At 36.6% G+C, this 14,788-nt stretch overlaps 1 protein-coding gene across 4 annotated transcripts in view; it reads right to left on the bottom strand.

Moving 5' to 3' along the window:
- Positions 1 to 14,788, bottom strand: part of GPBP1 (GC-rich promoter binding protein 1) — a 66,892-nt gene that overhangs the window by 25,360 nt on the left and 26,744 nt on the right. For all 4 annotated transcript variants that reach the window (XM_070357503.1, XM_070357502.1, XM_070357501.1 and 1 more), the window contains one exon: positions 6,832 to 6,951. In XM_070357503.1, the coding sequence (XP_070213604.1) occupies positions 6,832 to 6,894 (63 nt within the window). In that variant the 5' untranslated portion in view covers positions 6,895 to 6,951. The remainder of the gene's footprint in view (positions 1 to 6,831; positions 6,952 to 14,788) is intronic.

The raw sequence follows: 14,788 nt of genomic DNA, 5'->3' as shown, positions 1-14,788 counted from the left end.
CTTACACTAAAAATTCTGCTCTGATTATCCCTAGATATAATGTTTCTTTCTTTTCCCTAAGAACAACTACAGGCCAGGCCAACCCACAGGGTGATGGCTAACCAAAATGAAATTCAAACAAATCTAGTTTGGCCATCTGGATTCTCCTGTTGAACTGGCATGGTCCTAGACATGTAGACAACAGCCATTTGCTTGTGTACACTTCTCACAGAGTCCCTGCCTACAGTATCCAAAGCAGACGAAGGTGAGGGTGAGATATCTTTAAAATGGGGTCTCTGAAAATTATTTAAAAATGCCCCTGTCCCACTCACATCCAGTTCCTCTAGATTAAAATATCTAGGTACAAGGAGAGTTTTTAAGTGAAGTTAGAGCTATGGGAATGGGACACACTGCATACAGATTACATGGCTATACAGGGAGAGCAAAAACCCTAGCAATTGGGAGAAGAAACATCTTTAACACCAGAAAGCACAGGTACAAAGGAGAACAATTAATGATCTCCTTATCCCTTGGAACAAGGGTCCCCAACACGCCAGGCCACGGACCACTACAGGTCTATGGCTTGTAAGGAACTAACCCACAAGCAGGTGAGCAGTGGGTGAGTGAGAGAAGCTTCAACTGTATTTACAGCTGCTCCCCATCATTCACATTACTGCCTGAGCTCCACCTCCTGTCAGATCAGTGACAGCATTAAATTCTCATAGGATTGCGAACTCTACCACGAACCACGCACAGAACAGACCTAAGTTTCACACTCCTTATGAGAATCTAATGCCTAATGATCTGAGGTGGAGCTGAGATGGTGATGCTAGCACTGGGGAGCATCTGCAAATACAGATTACCATTAGCAGAGAGGTCTGACTGCACAGTGAAAGTTGCTCAGTCCTGTCCAACTCTTTGTGACCCCACAGACTATACAGTCCATGGAATTCTCTCCAGGCCAGAATACGGGAGTGAGTAGCCTTTCCCTTCTCCAGGGGATTTTCCCAACCCAGGGATCAAACCCAGGTCCCCGCACTGCAGGTGGATTCTTTGCCAGCTGAGCCACAAGGTATGGACTCCTGACTGCACAGAGACCATAATAAATCAACTGCTTGCAGATTATCATCAAAACCCTATCAGTGAATGTCAAGTCACAACAGGGCCGCATCTGGTGGCAGGCTTTATAGCGGCAATAATGCACTTCATCTCATGAGACCTGGAAGTCTCATCTTCTGCCAGCATCCATGACAGTAACAAGCTAGCTTATTACAGTTATCTTGAAAGCAGGATAAAATTTCAGACCTTTCAGACTCTGACATATAGCCAGCATAGTAAAATATGAATAAGAAACACAAAACAGGATTGAAAATATAGAAAGAAAACTGATATTATTTGTGAATGATTGATTTTCCACATTAAAAATTCCAAAAGCATTCAAGTAAAAATTAATCAATGTTGCTAGCAACAACATTAATACTTCAAGATACAATATATATGCTAGAAAGACTTAATAAGAAAGCGTTTTAAAATAGCATTTAAGGTAGCAACAAATAGGAACCTCCCTGGTGGTCCAGTGGCTAAGACTCCATGCTCCCAAAGCAGGGCACCCAGCTTTCATTCTTGGTCAGGGAACTAGATCACACATGCCACAACTAAGACCAAAAATCCTGCATTTCACAACTTAGAGCCAGCACAGCCAAATAAATAAGACTTTTACAGAAAGAAAAAAAAAAAAAAAACAGCTACTATAAAGCAATTGAATATGGTGGGTACATGTGTGTGTGTGTAGAGAGAGAGAGAGAGAGAAATACTTGGGTGACTGAAAAAGAACTATGCAACTTTATGTAAAACAGTTAAAGATGACACACAGACATACATACACACACACTCTCTTTCTCTCTCCCCCGCCAAACCAGTACTCCCCCCAGAAAGGCAGCCCATAAGAAATAATAAACAAAGAACGTGAATAGGCAATTCACAGAAATATAACCCAATGTCCAAGAAACAGTAAAAATACATTTCATAACAAAGACCGGCAAAAATGTTAACCCTGATAATCTGACAAAGTCTTGACAAGAGTACAAAGTAAAAAGAATAGTTATGTACAGCACGCTATGCTATGCTAAGTCACTTCAGTCATGTCCGACTCTGTGCAACCCCATAGACGGCAGCCCACCAGGATCCCCCATCCCTGGGATTCTCCAGACAAGAACACTGGAGTGGGCTGCCATTTCCTTCTCCAATGCATGAAAGTGAAAAGTGAAAGTGAAGTCGCTCAGTCGTGTCCGACTCTATCGACCCCATGGACTGCAGCCTACCAGACTCCTCCGTCCATGGGATTTTCCAGGCAAGAGTATTGGAGTGGGGTGCCATTGCCTTCTCCGATGTACAGCATACAGGAGTATAAATCAGTATACCAGATGGAAAAGAAATTTGGCAGTATGGAACTGAATTCCAGCAATTTTTCTTCTAACTATAGGTAAGAGCCTTGCCATTCAAAATGTGGTCCAGAGACAAGCAGAATCAACAATACTTTGAAGATTGTCAGGACTAGGACCCCATTAGAGATTTACTGAAATTAGAATCTGCATTTTAACAAAATCCCCAGGTTACTTTCATAGCCATTAAAGTCTGAGAAGGAGTCTAAAGAATTCTTATCTATGCATGCTAGGAGACAGTAAAAGAATAGTCAATACAGTATTCATTATAGAGTTCAGTTCAGTCGCTCAGTCATGTCCGACTTTTTGTGACCCCATGAACCACAGCACAGTCCAGTGAGTTGGTGATGCCATCCAACCATCTTATCCTGTCGTCCCCTTCTCCTCCTGCCCTCAATCCTTCCCAGCGATATAAACAATCTCAACTTAATGAGATAAACACAGTGTGATACAGAGGCAAAAAATAGAATACAGAGTTTTGAGGCTCCCCTGGTGGTTCAGACTGAAGAATCCACCTGAAATGTAGGAGACTCGGGAACAGTTTTTAAGGTAATTACAGCAAATCTGCAGATATCAACATTGGGGGAAATCTAAAAGATATAAATAACAAATATAAAAACAAGGTTCAGAATATAAATGTTAATCATTTATATTAATGTTCTATATATACAGAAAACTCTTTTGATACTCACATACCTAGTAACAATATAAGAACATGCACTGAGAATATCTCTGGGGAAAAAACGAAGACAGAAAAAGGACTGTGAAGAAGTCAACAGCAGACTTCAATTGTTTATTTCCATAAGAGACACAAAGATAAAACTGCAAAATGTTATGATGTGACTTATTCTCCATGTTTCTCTGTACGTTTAAATATTTCTTTAGAACTATCCACATGGTTCTTTTAGAATTATTAAGACAAATATACTGTACGAAAATATATGCAGAATATGCAACAAACCCCTCAATATGAAAAGAGCTATTACAAATAAATCACTAAGAAATAAATTACATGAATAACATTTCGTAAGACAAAACTATGCTCAGTCATAATTAAATAATGCAAATCAAAACAATGAAGTGTCGTTTTTCATTGAATTTCACAAATATGAAAAAATGGGGCAACAGCCAGCATTGCCAATAGGGAAAAATCTGCCCCCCTCCATATAATTTTTATAGGATTATAAACTGGTACAATCTTTCTAGACAACAATTAGGCACTATCTACCAAAAGGTATAAACTTCCTAATTCACAGATTCTGCTGCTAGGAATTTCCCCTACAAATACATTCAAGAGATGGCCAAGCATTCCTGCAACTTAGTCCATTAATAGGTCCAATTAATCTATGTAGATTCACTCAATAAAAGATTAAGGTTGACAGTTGAAAAATGCAGGGAGTTAGGAGTGCCGACTCTATGTATGGTCAAAATCAGTATCCACAGATCACGGAGTTGTACAGTACATATATTTATTGGGGAGAAAAAATCCACATAAGTGGACATAAATAGCCCAAACCCATATTGCTCAAGGGTCAACTGTACACAGCTACTGCAGAGTGAAGACACCCATGTACTAACTACATAAATAGATTTTTTTTTTTTTTCAGAAATAGATTATTGGAGATGCTACCCTTGAAGGAAAAATAAAAGCAATTTCATTCGCTTACCCAAACCAAGATAAAATTATATTCTGATATATATATATTAAAACATCCCAGTATTTCACTTCTGAAAATTAGTCTATTTCTTAATAATCAAAAAAAGGAAGTTATTAAACATAAATATTTAAAGTCAAGCACACATATGTTCCTACACTAACGCAAGCACTTTGGGTCAAGTTACTTGTCTCTGTCAACCTCAGTTCCCCATCTGTTTACATGGATTGGGGCAAGTAGTGGTGGAAGAGCCGAACAGTATTTTACCTTTTATGCTTTTGTTTGCCTTCTTATAAAGCGCTTTACACAGTGACTGGTATACAGTAATGACTTGAGAAATATTAGTTACCACATTTTAAATCTTTTTCTGAATTTTTAAAAATAATAGCATAATTTTCTGATTCCCAGAATATGTGAATCAACAGTTAAAAACTACTTAGTAAACAAGAAGTTTCAATGAATTCAGCTACCAGTCTAAATTTTCTCATCCTTTCTTAGCCTAAAGTTTAAAAAGCACAGTTTCAATGCAAACTGATACTACTTATATTATTGAAGGCAAGTAATTACAATTCTATTTTTCAAACTGCAGGTGAGGTCTCATTATAAATAAGACACATAATTAGTAACAATTTGTTTTTAGCATTTTTTTTTTGATTGGAATAAAAAGACCCCAAGAGAAAGAAGAACATAGGTAAATGACTTTTTAGTTACAGCTATGTGAATATGAAAACATGATGTAAAATTTCTTACTGGGTCCTAATGAACAGTTCAAATGCCAGTATGTCTATTTCATAGACAGAAACAACCACATGCAGTTTAAAATTTCACCACATGATGGGGCTAAAATTCTGCACACCTTAGAAAACTGCTCAGGTGCAGTGTTGAAAACATTGTTAACCCTTAATTCAAGTACTCTTATCATCTCTTCAAATAATAAAAGAAAAGACTTAACACAAAGTTGAAAAAGAGAACCCAACAGTTATTTATGACTATCCCATTTATTCAGGAAAAGATTAAAAGGGCTCTGTCAGAAAACAAGAATTACAACTGAAAACCCACGAATAGTGATTTTGAGTGATACAGACAGCATTAACACCTAATGATGTGTGTATTTATTTATTTGTTAAAACCACTTTGCGAAAGGTCTAAGAAGGTAATTTCAAATATTGCTAGCTAAGAGTTCAAAGTGACATTATTTTCTGTAGGTAAGCTAAAATAAATTAGAATTAATTGAAAATTTAGAATTGGCAAAATCAAGACTTCGTTTCATGAGGGCCTATATTCAGATCAAATGTCTGGTTCTAGAAAACATTAAGAATTCCACCACACAAAACAAAGTCAATCTTAATCAACCTTAATCAACACTTCAATGAAGACAAGAATTATCCTCAATAATGTTTGTAACTAATTTTCCAGGTGCTGATAATTTTTATTGATATGTTTAAAAATGAAAACAAATCTTAACTCATTTCAAAGAGAAAAGGGAAACAAACGGAGGAGCAAGAAATTCATGTACTTCCAGGCTCTGAAGTAGGTCTGGAAAAAACTGAATCCAGGAAAAGCATAGCTGACAGCAACCAGGGGGGTGGGGTAGACATAAACAACAAGAGCAAAGCAAATTTCAGAGACCTAAATAGAAGAGGAAAGGCAGGCAAACAGAGTCTGTAACTAAGAAATGGTTTTCCCATTTCCTAACAACTGTGATCCCATTTTATAATCTATGAAATAAAATGTTTAATCATTTTACAAAATTCACAAATGAAAATACTACAAAATAGAAAATGCATCCTAGATTCTAGTCTAGGCTCACACTAATCATATGAAAAGAGGCAAGTCAATGAGCCTTCCAGAGAATCCATCTGCATAAAATAAAGTCAGTTCACACGCTGTTTCTCCAATGCAACTTTTCCAATATATTATGATCTGACAAGTCCTTACTGGGGAACAACTCTACAAATTTAAAATTGTTCCCATAAAAGCTGTTTCAGCAAACTGTTCTATAAGAACTGCTTGGACCCCCAAAAGGTCCTAGATGAATGCTTTAGCATGGTAGAGACTGATTAAAAGGTAAGCAGATGATTAAGACCTCCCTCTTGATTCCTTTGCACTATGGAAAAAACGAAGTGGAAGATAGTATGGAGCCAGATAGATTGATTCTAATCCATTTCAACATCCCTCTCAGCAAGGCTTATAAGCAGATGACAATTTCAAGCATGTCAAGCATGTCTTATACACTAAGTTCTGTTTCGGTTATATAAAATGAACATTTTAAAATCAGTGAGTCATCTGATATGTAGCAACACTGCAATGTTCTCATAACTCCTAAAACTGAGTAATATGCCAAAGTCTTATTATTTGAAAAAGAATTCTTCCAGTTTTAAGGAAAGACTTAAAAAACTTCTGATTTTTTTTAATGTTATCTATAGGAAAGTAAGCAAAGTTAGTTATCAGAAGAATAGTACACAGAGAGGTAAGCCGCAAAAGTAAAGTGCAATGTATTTAACTGGCTTGAATTGTAAAATGCAGAACTTTAGCACAAAAGATAACTTTTGAAGTAAATGGTTTAAGAATGTTGATGGTATACTGAAAATTGACATATATAGATAAACCAACACATTAAATATGAAATAATTTAGAAAGTTTAGGTGTTTCTCTGCAAAACATTAAGCTTTGGTTTAACTACATCTGTGCACAACATGAACTAAATAAAAGCAGATAGAAAGACAAAAAGAAAAGAGAGATGCAAGAAAGAATACCTTTGTTGATGATGGTGGGGTAGGAAAATTAAGCCAGGCTGGAGCAAAGTCATGCTGCGCCATTTAGGTCCAGTCTCTCCAACTCAGCGAAACAAGGTTTCAACACCTCATGGCAAGTCCCTGTCATACAAAAGCGGAAAACATTAGATCTATATAGTTCCTGGCCAAAGTATCTTATACCTCCTTTAAATTACAATGATCTGACTACTATAAGATTTCAATTATAATTCTAGAAAAGGCAAAAATATAGTGACAAACCAGATCAGCACAGTGGAGGGTAAAGGGCCTGGAGAGAAGGGAAATGACTACAAAGGGAAGAAAGAAATTTTCAAGGGTAACTGGGTATTTATCTTAATTGTGGTGAAGGTTATTATACAAATGTAGACACCTGTTAAAACTCACCAAATTATGCACTTAAAACTGGATAATTTTATTATAAACTACCTCAATGAAGCTTAGTTTTGAAATTATAATAGTCTTGAAACAGACTAGTTATAAAGTGTCTCCTGATGTGACACAATATGATGCACACAGCATTACCTATGTACACAGCACATGTTCTTCCCCCCTGGCCCATACAGAATCTGAATTCTGATCTAATTACCAATTTGCAGGAAATTCAACACAGATAATAAGTTAAAGGACAACTGAGGGAAGTAATCCCATCGAATGGAGATGACATGATATTCTACAGGTCAAATGACCTGGCTTCTTCAACAAATACATGGATTTCACAGACAGATCAATCAAATACATGTGGACCTTACTTACATAGATCCTTATTCCAACCAAATTCAAAAAGTGAAAATTATGAAACAGTCCAAAATTTGAACATGATCTGAATATTAAATGACTTTAAGAAATTATTAGTCACTGTAGATGTAACTGTTAGTGCAATGACGGTACAGTGGACCCTTCAATAATAAGGTCTCAAACTGTCATGGTTTGAGATACTTATATACAGATTTTTTTTCACTAAATATGTAATACAGCACTACATGACCTGAGGTTGGCTGGATCCAAAGATGTGGAGCAGCAAGTGGGGAGGGCCAACTGTAAAGATTTTTTGATTTCTCAAGTCAGACTTTTGAACTGCGTGGATGGACAGCACCCCAACCTCTATGCTATTCAAGGGTCAACTGTATATAAAAGGACATATACTGAAGTCTTTGCAATTAAATCCATGTATCTGGAACTTGCTTTAGGGGAAAAAAACAAGGAATATGGAAGTCACTGAAACAAAGTTGTCCGTGTGTTATAAATGTTAGTACAAGGTGGTACCTAAGTAGTCTCTCTACTTGCATGTATATTTGAAAATTTCCACAGTTAAAATGATTTTTAAAATTACAATCATCACAATGGGCATCCACTACTCTTCTACATTCTAAATTTAACTTTTTGGAAGCCTTTCTCAATTGCACCAAAAATTTCAAGTCACCAGCCCAATCTAAACACAGTAAATTCACAGATTTTTTTAAAATGGGGAAGAAGCCAACTGGGCAACTGTACTCATTTCAATATAGAGCTTAGAAATTAGTCAATGAAGAAATCAAATTTTCTGAACATTAATGTCTAAATTTACTAATGTCTTATAATTACAACTGCGGAATAATCTCAAAAGGGAAATTTTAAGAAGCAAAAGTATCAATACTACTGATAATCATCCTTTTTCAAAATTCTTTCAAATGTAAGTGCTATGGCAGAATTTAAGTCATACCAAAGTATTTCCTAAAATAAAAATTCTCGAGATACTACACAAAAACTCCACTTCTACTATCCAATGTACTGGAAAGGGGAAGGGGCGGAGTGAAGGTCAACAAACGTCAGATATAAGAAACAGAAACTGGTTAACTCACTAAGGTAAAGAAAATGTTTACATAATTAAATGAGCAGGGCTTCACTGGTGGTCCAGTAGTTAAGAATTTGCCTGTCAATGCAGGGGACACTGGTTGATCCCTGGTCCTCAAAAATCCCATATGCCACAAGGCAACTAAGCCTGCGTGCTGCAACTACTGAGCCTGCGCCCCTAGAGCCTGCATTATGCAAGAGAAGCCACCACAACACCAAGCCTGCACACAGCAACTAGAGAGTAGCCCCGGGAACCACAGAAAACCAAAGATTAAATGGTAAGTTACACACTAAACTTATTCCTAAGAGACACACCACTACTATTATCTCTTTCTGTGTGTCTTTATGAATTCTAATTTAAATCAATTCTTAAATAATAAAGCATAGATAGCTAATGGTATAAGTTTTCCTGTTCTGAAAAAAGGTAAAGAGCAATACTAGTTAATATCACATTTATGCCATCCCCTAAACAAGCCACCTTGATATAAGAAAAATTGAGCTGAAGGCATGCGAGTTCCTAAAATTTCTTATCAACCTAAATGCAGAAACTGCCAAAAGAATTTATTAATCCCCTCTCCTGGAGCAACTCATCTTCTCTTTTTGGGAGAACAAAAAAGAAAAAAAAAATTCAGCACCATACTCAGACACTGCCACAAACGCCTAAGGACCCCGTTATCCATTTTGTCTCAAAAATCATTTGCTTTCTTCTACTAAGTATTCTTTCCCCCTGTGAAGTTACGTATACACACAGACCCCAAGTTCTACTCATCCTCTTTGAGTTACTCACGGTGAGAGGTACTGCCAAGTGACCGCATGCTAATAAACTTGTTTGTTTTCTCTTGTTAATATGTCTTTCCTCAGTTTAATTTACAGAGCCCCAGCCAGAGAACACAGGAACGGAGAAAAGAAATTTTTCCCTGGTGGCTGAGGGGTAAAAGAATCCGCCTGCAGTGCAGAAGATACAAGAGACATGGGTTTGATCCCTGCGTCAGGGAAGATCCCCTGGTGGCAGGCTCAGCAACCCACTCCAGTATTCTTGCCCAGAAAATCCCATGGAGAGAAGAGCCTGGCAGGCTACAGTCTGTAGGGCTGCAGAGTCAGACACGACTTAGCGGGTGAACAACAGAGGAACTAAGATGCCACATGCTGCAGGGCAACTAAGCCTACAGTCACAACTACTGAGTCCATATACCACAAATAAGAGCCCAGGCACCACAAAGAAAGATCCCGCCTGCCACAACTAAGACCCAATGCAGCCAAAAATAAATAAATATTTAAAGGAAAGACAGAGTACCCTAACACAGATCCAATAAACAATGACTGGGAGAGTTCTTATTTCTTTCATTTTCATTCCCTTTAGGCTCCAGACACGTATCTGCAACAAAACACAAGCTGGACAAGGTAACAATGGCTCTTGTTTGAAGAGCTCTGACAACAGCCATATCTACGGACAGCTGAAATAAAACTATTATATTGCCTTGAAACTACTTTCTATAACCACTGAACCTTTAGTAAAGTCTTATTAAAGGCTGCAACCTGTCTCAGCTGTGCTATGAGCACTAAGTTGATTTCTTGCTTGCCTATGTGTGAAGGATTTGCAACCTTTAGACAATATACTGAGCCTGATAACTTCTTATTCACCATGGACTTTTTGCATTAAACTTTATTAAAATATTATTTCTCTCAAACAACAAAACACTAGGTGATTACAATCTGAGGGACAGAGACCTCAGAAACTACCCAAAACAAAGAATACAGACTTTCAGAAATAGTTTAGAAAAGTCACTAAATGAACACACAACCACAACCCAATAGTAAGCAACTCCAACGATGGGAAGAAAAAAATATTTGACTCCTAGAGTCTCCAACTTATTGATTCAGTATTCAAAATGCTTGATTTTCTAATAAACATTACAGAGCATGCAAAGAAACAATACAGTACAGCCCATGGGGCAGTGGGGGTGGGGGGGGGGGCCGGGGGGGAGCTGTGACATTAGCAGAAACTGCCACTGATGAGAAACAGACATCAATTGTCTTAAATACAAAGGGCTAAAGGAAACCAGAACAATGTCTCAACAAACAGTATCATAAAGAGATAAGAAATACAGAAAAGAACCAAACAAATTCTGGAGCTAAAAAGTACGTTAACTGAAATGAAAATTTCACTACACAGTTTAATAGCAGATTTGAGCCAGCAGAAAGAAGAATCAGAGAACCTGAAGAGTGAAGAGGTCAATTAAAATTACCAGATTAAGGAGCTAGAAGAAAAGAAAACTGAACAAAAACCTGTGGGACATCATCGAGCATACCAACATACACATAACAAAAGTTTCAGGAGAGAAAAGAAGGGGGACAGAAAAAGAAATCAAGAAATAATGGCTAAACACTTAGCAAATTAGCTAAAAACACAAAATATACATATCCAAGAAGTTAACTGAACTCCAAGAAAGATAAACACAAAAAGATTCACACCAAGACACATAACCATCTAGTCAAAGCTATGGTTTTTCCAGTAGTCAAGTATGGATGTGAGAGTTGGACTATAACGAAAGCTGAGCGCCGAAGAACTGATGCTTTTGAACAGTGGTGTTGGAGAAGACTCTTGAGAGTCCCTTGGACTGCAGGGAGATCAAACCAGTCAATCCTAAAGGAAAACAACCCTGATTTCTGTATCTGTGGGTAAAACTATAAGAGCTAATAAACTCAGCAATATTGTAGGATACAAGATCAACAAAGAAAATTCAGTAGCATTTCTATATACTAGCAGTAACAATCCAAAAGGAAATGAATAAACAAGTCTATTCAAAAATTATCCAGAAATAAATTTAACCAAGGAGGTTTAAGATTTGTTCACTAAAAACTACAAACCATTGCTACAGGAAAATTTTAAAGATCCAAATTAATATAAAGACACGCTTTGTTCAAGGACTGGGAAACTTAAGTATTGTTAAGATAGCAATAACAGATTCAACATAACTTCTATTAAAATTCCAAAAACCCTTTTTGCAGGAACAGAAAAGCCATTCTCAATTCATTTGGAACTGCAAGGAACCCCAAACAGCCAAAACACTACTGGAAAAGGAGAACACAGTTACAGGACTCACAAATCCCTATTTTGAAACTTACTACAAAGCTATAATGATCAAAATGATGTCTTACTGGTATAGTGTAAGGGATAGATACATAAACCAATGGAACGGAACTGAGAATCCAGAAAAAGTCATACATGTATGGCCAATTGACTTTTTTTTTAACCAAACTGCTAAGACCACAACAAATGGATTTCAACAAGTGGATACCCAATAAACTCCTATTGATATCTATCAAAATGGATCAAAGACCTACAAAAGCTAAAATTATAAACTAGCAGAAGAAAACAGAAGTAAGGTTTCACTAATTTGGATTTGGCAATAGAATTTTAGATACAGCACCTTTGGATTTCACTAAAATTTAAAAATTCTATACAAAGGATATCATCTAGAAAGTGGAAAGACAACAAAATGGAAGAAAATATTTTCAAATTTTATCTAACAGGTGTCCAGTGTTCAGAATATAAAGAATTCTTGAAGACAATGTAAAAATGTGCAAAGGACTTGAACAGACATTTCTCAGCATCCCTCCAAGAAAGGGGAAAGGAAACAAAAGAGTAAAACAGTAAGTGTTAGACAACCCTGGTGGTCCAGTGGTTAAGAATCCTCTTGCCAATGCAGGGGACATGGGTTTGATCCCTGGTCCATGAAGATTTCACATGCCACAGGACAACTAAGCTCATGCGCCGCAACTATTGAAGCCTGCATGCCTTGAGCCTGTGCTCCACAATGCAAGAGAAGTCACTGCAATGAGAAGCCTGCCCACTGCAGCAAGAGTAGCCCCACCTCGCAGCAACTACAGAAAGCCCAAGTGCAGAAAAGACCCAGCACAGCCAAAAATTAATTAATTAAAAAACAAGTGTCTGTACACCCATGGTTGATTCATGTCAATGTATGGCAAAAACCACTACAATACTGTAGTTAGCCTCCAATGAAAATAAATAAATTTAAATATATATATATAAATAATATAAAAATGAAATTTAAAAGTATATAAAATAATAACAAGTGTCGTCAAATATATGAAGAAACTGGTACCCTGGTACATTTTTAATGGGAAGGTAAACTGATGCAAGTGCTGGGGAAACAGTTTGATAATTCCTCAGAAAGCTAAAAGCATATAGCACATGACTCAGTAATACCACTGCATTCAAAAGAATTGAAAATGGATACTTAAATACTTGAATGCTGATGTCCACAGCAGATCTATTTACAACAGCCCAGAGGTGGAAACATCTCAATGTCCACCTATAGATAAATGAATAAAAAACAAACCGTGTACGTATTCAATAGAAGACATATTCTCTTATGATTAACCATGAAAATATGCTAAGCCACCAAAAACATCCAGAAGCCAGATCACATGCTATACAATCCCAATTTTTATGAAATATCCAGAACAGACAAATTCAGAGATGAAAAGCAGAGACCTAACCAGGGACTGCTGGGAAGGAGGAATGGGACTGGCTGCTAAATGGATTCAGACTTTTCTTAGAGGGTAATGAAAATGTTCTGGAACTTGGTTTCACATCATTGTTAATGTACTAAATGACACTGAATTATACATTTTTAAATGGTTAATTTCATGTAACATGGCTTTCACCCCATAAAAATAAATGTGCTATATTATAACCCCCTGAATAAAACACTATGAATCCAGATATATATACAACTGAAAAATTTTAGAAGGAAGAGGTTATTTATACAATTTCTAAGTACCTCAAAAAAAAAAAAAAAAAAAAAAGGTTACTACAGTTTTGCAATGAAATGGCCTGGCACATAGCCTGGGAAATCCTTAATCAACAGACCAAAGTAAGCATCATCAGTAAAAGAACAAACTGAAATTGTGTGCCAATGAGCAAGACAGGGCACCATTTCACTTCTGTAATATCCTAACCAAAGCACAGCCTGTCTTCAACAGGAGAGGCACTAACTTGAGAGACATTCAGTTCGGTTCAGTTGCTCAGTCATGTCCGACTCTTTGAGAGACTCCACGGACTGCAGCATGCCAGGCTTCCCTGTCCATCACCAACTCCTGGAGCGGTGATATTATATGAGACACATTGTATGTACTCTAACAACTAGCTCAAAATCTTCAAGAATCAGGTTTTTTTAAAAATCATTTTTCTAAAATGATAAGGCTGTGACATGTTTATTCTGTATTTTTGCATCATGTTTTTAACACTTTTTAAAGTTTTTTTTCTTTTTTTTGATGTGGACCATTCTTAAAATTTTTATTGAATGTCACAATATTGTTTCTGTTTTATGTTTTGGCTTTTTGGCCCTAAGGCATGTGGGATCTTAGCTCCCCAACCAGGATGGAACCTGAACCCCCCTTTCTTTGGAAGGTGAAGTCTTAACCACTGGACCACCAGGGAAGTTTCATATTTTTAACTTTTGAAAAGTATATTCTGACATCTTATTCCACTGTTGTGTCTGCTTCACTACTGCAATACCACTAATGAAGTCTGATTAACATTTAGTAAGCGTAGGTGATTTCCAGATTTCCCTAATAAAAAGTAAAAGATCCTTTCACTATAGATTCTGACTCAGCGGTTCTTAAGGCTGAGAATTCTATTCTTGAGTACTTTAAGTAATGATAATCAGGAAAAGATGGTAAGTACTGTAATATTTACCAAGAAAAAAACTCTTGCCTAAGGAACATGGCCTCTAAACACAGGAAAATAATCTACTGCTCTACTGTTTTTTGCAGTTTCAGTTATGAAACAAAGTGTCTAGTATCTTTTCTTAGTTATCAAACTCTCAATTATAGATTAGACTCTCAAATATAAAACATCAGCAAATTTCACAAGAAATCTAGAGTATTAGAAATTTCCATCCTTTAAAAAGCTTCATATTATTGGCTTGCTTTAACCTTGAATTTTGTTAGGTTCCCTACCTCCCTCAGCTTATCTCTTATTAAGTTGCTCAGAACCTGTTTTACTTACATATAAAAATAAAAAACAAAACAGAAGAATTTTATGAGAATTGTTATTTGCTAAATTGCTACATGTGAAAAT

This window comes from Bos mutus, chromosome 20 (genome assembly GCF_027580195.1).
Source record: "Bos mutus isolate GX-2022 chromosome 20, NWIPB_WYAK_1.1, whole genome shotgun sequence".
NCBI classification, from domain to species: domain Eukaryota; kingdom Metazoa; phylum Chordata; class Mammalia; order Artiodactyla; family Bovidae; genus Bos; species Bos mutus.
This window is presented reverse-complemented; position numbering and strand designations above follow the sequence as displayed.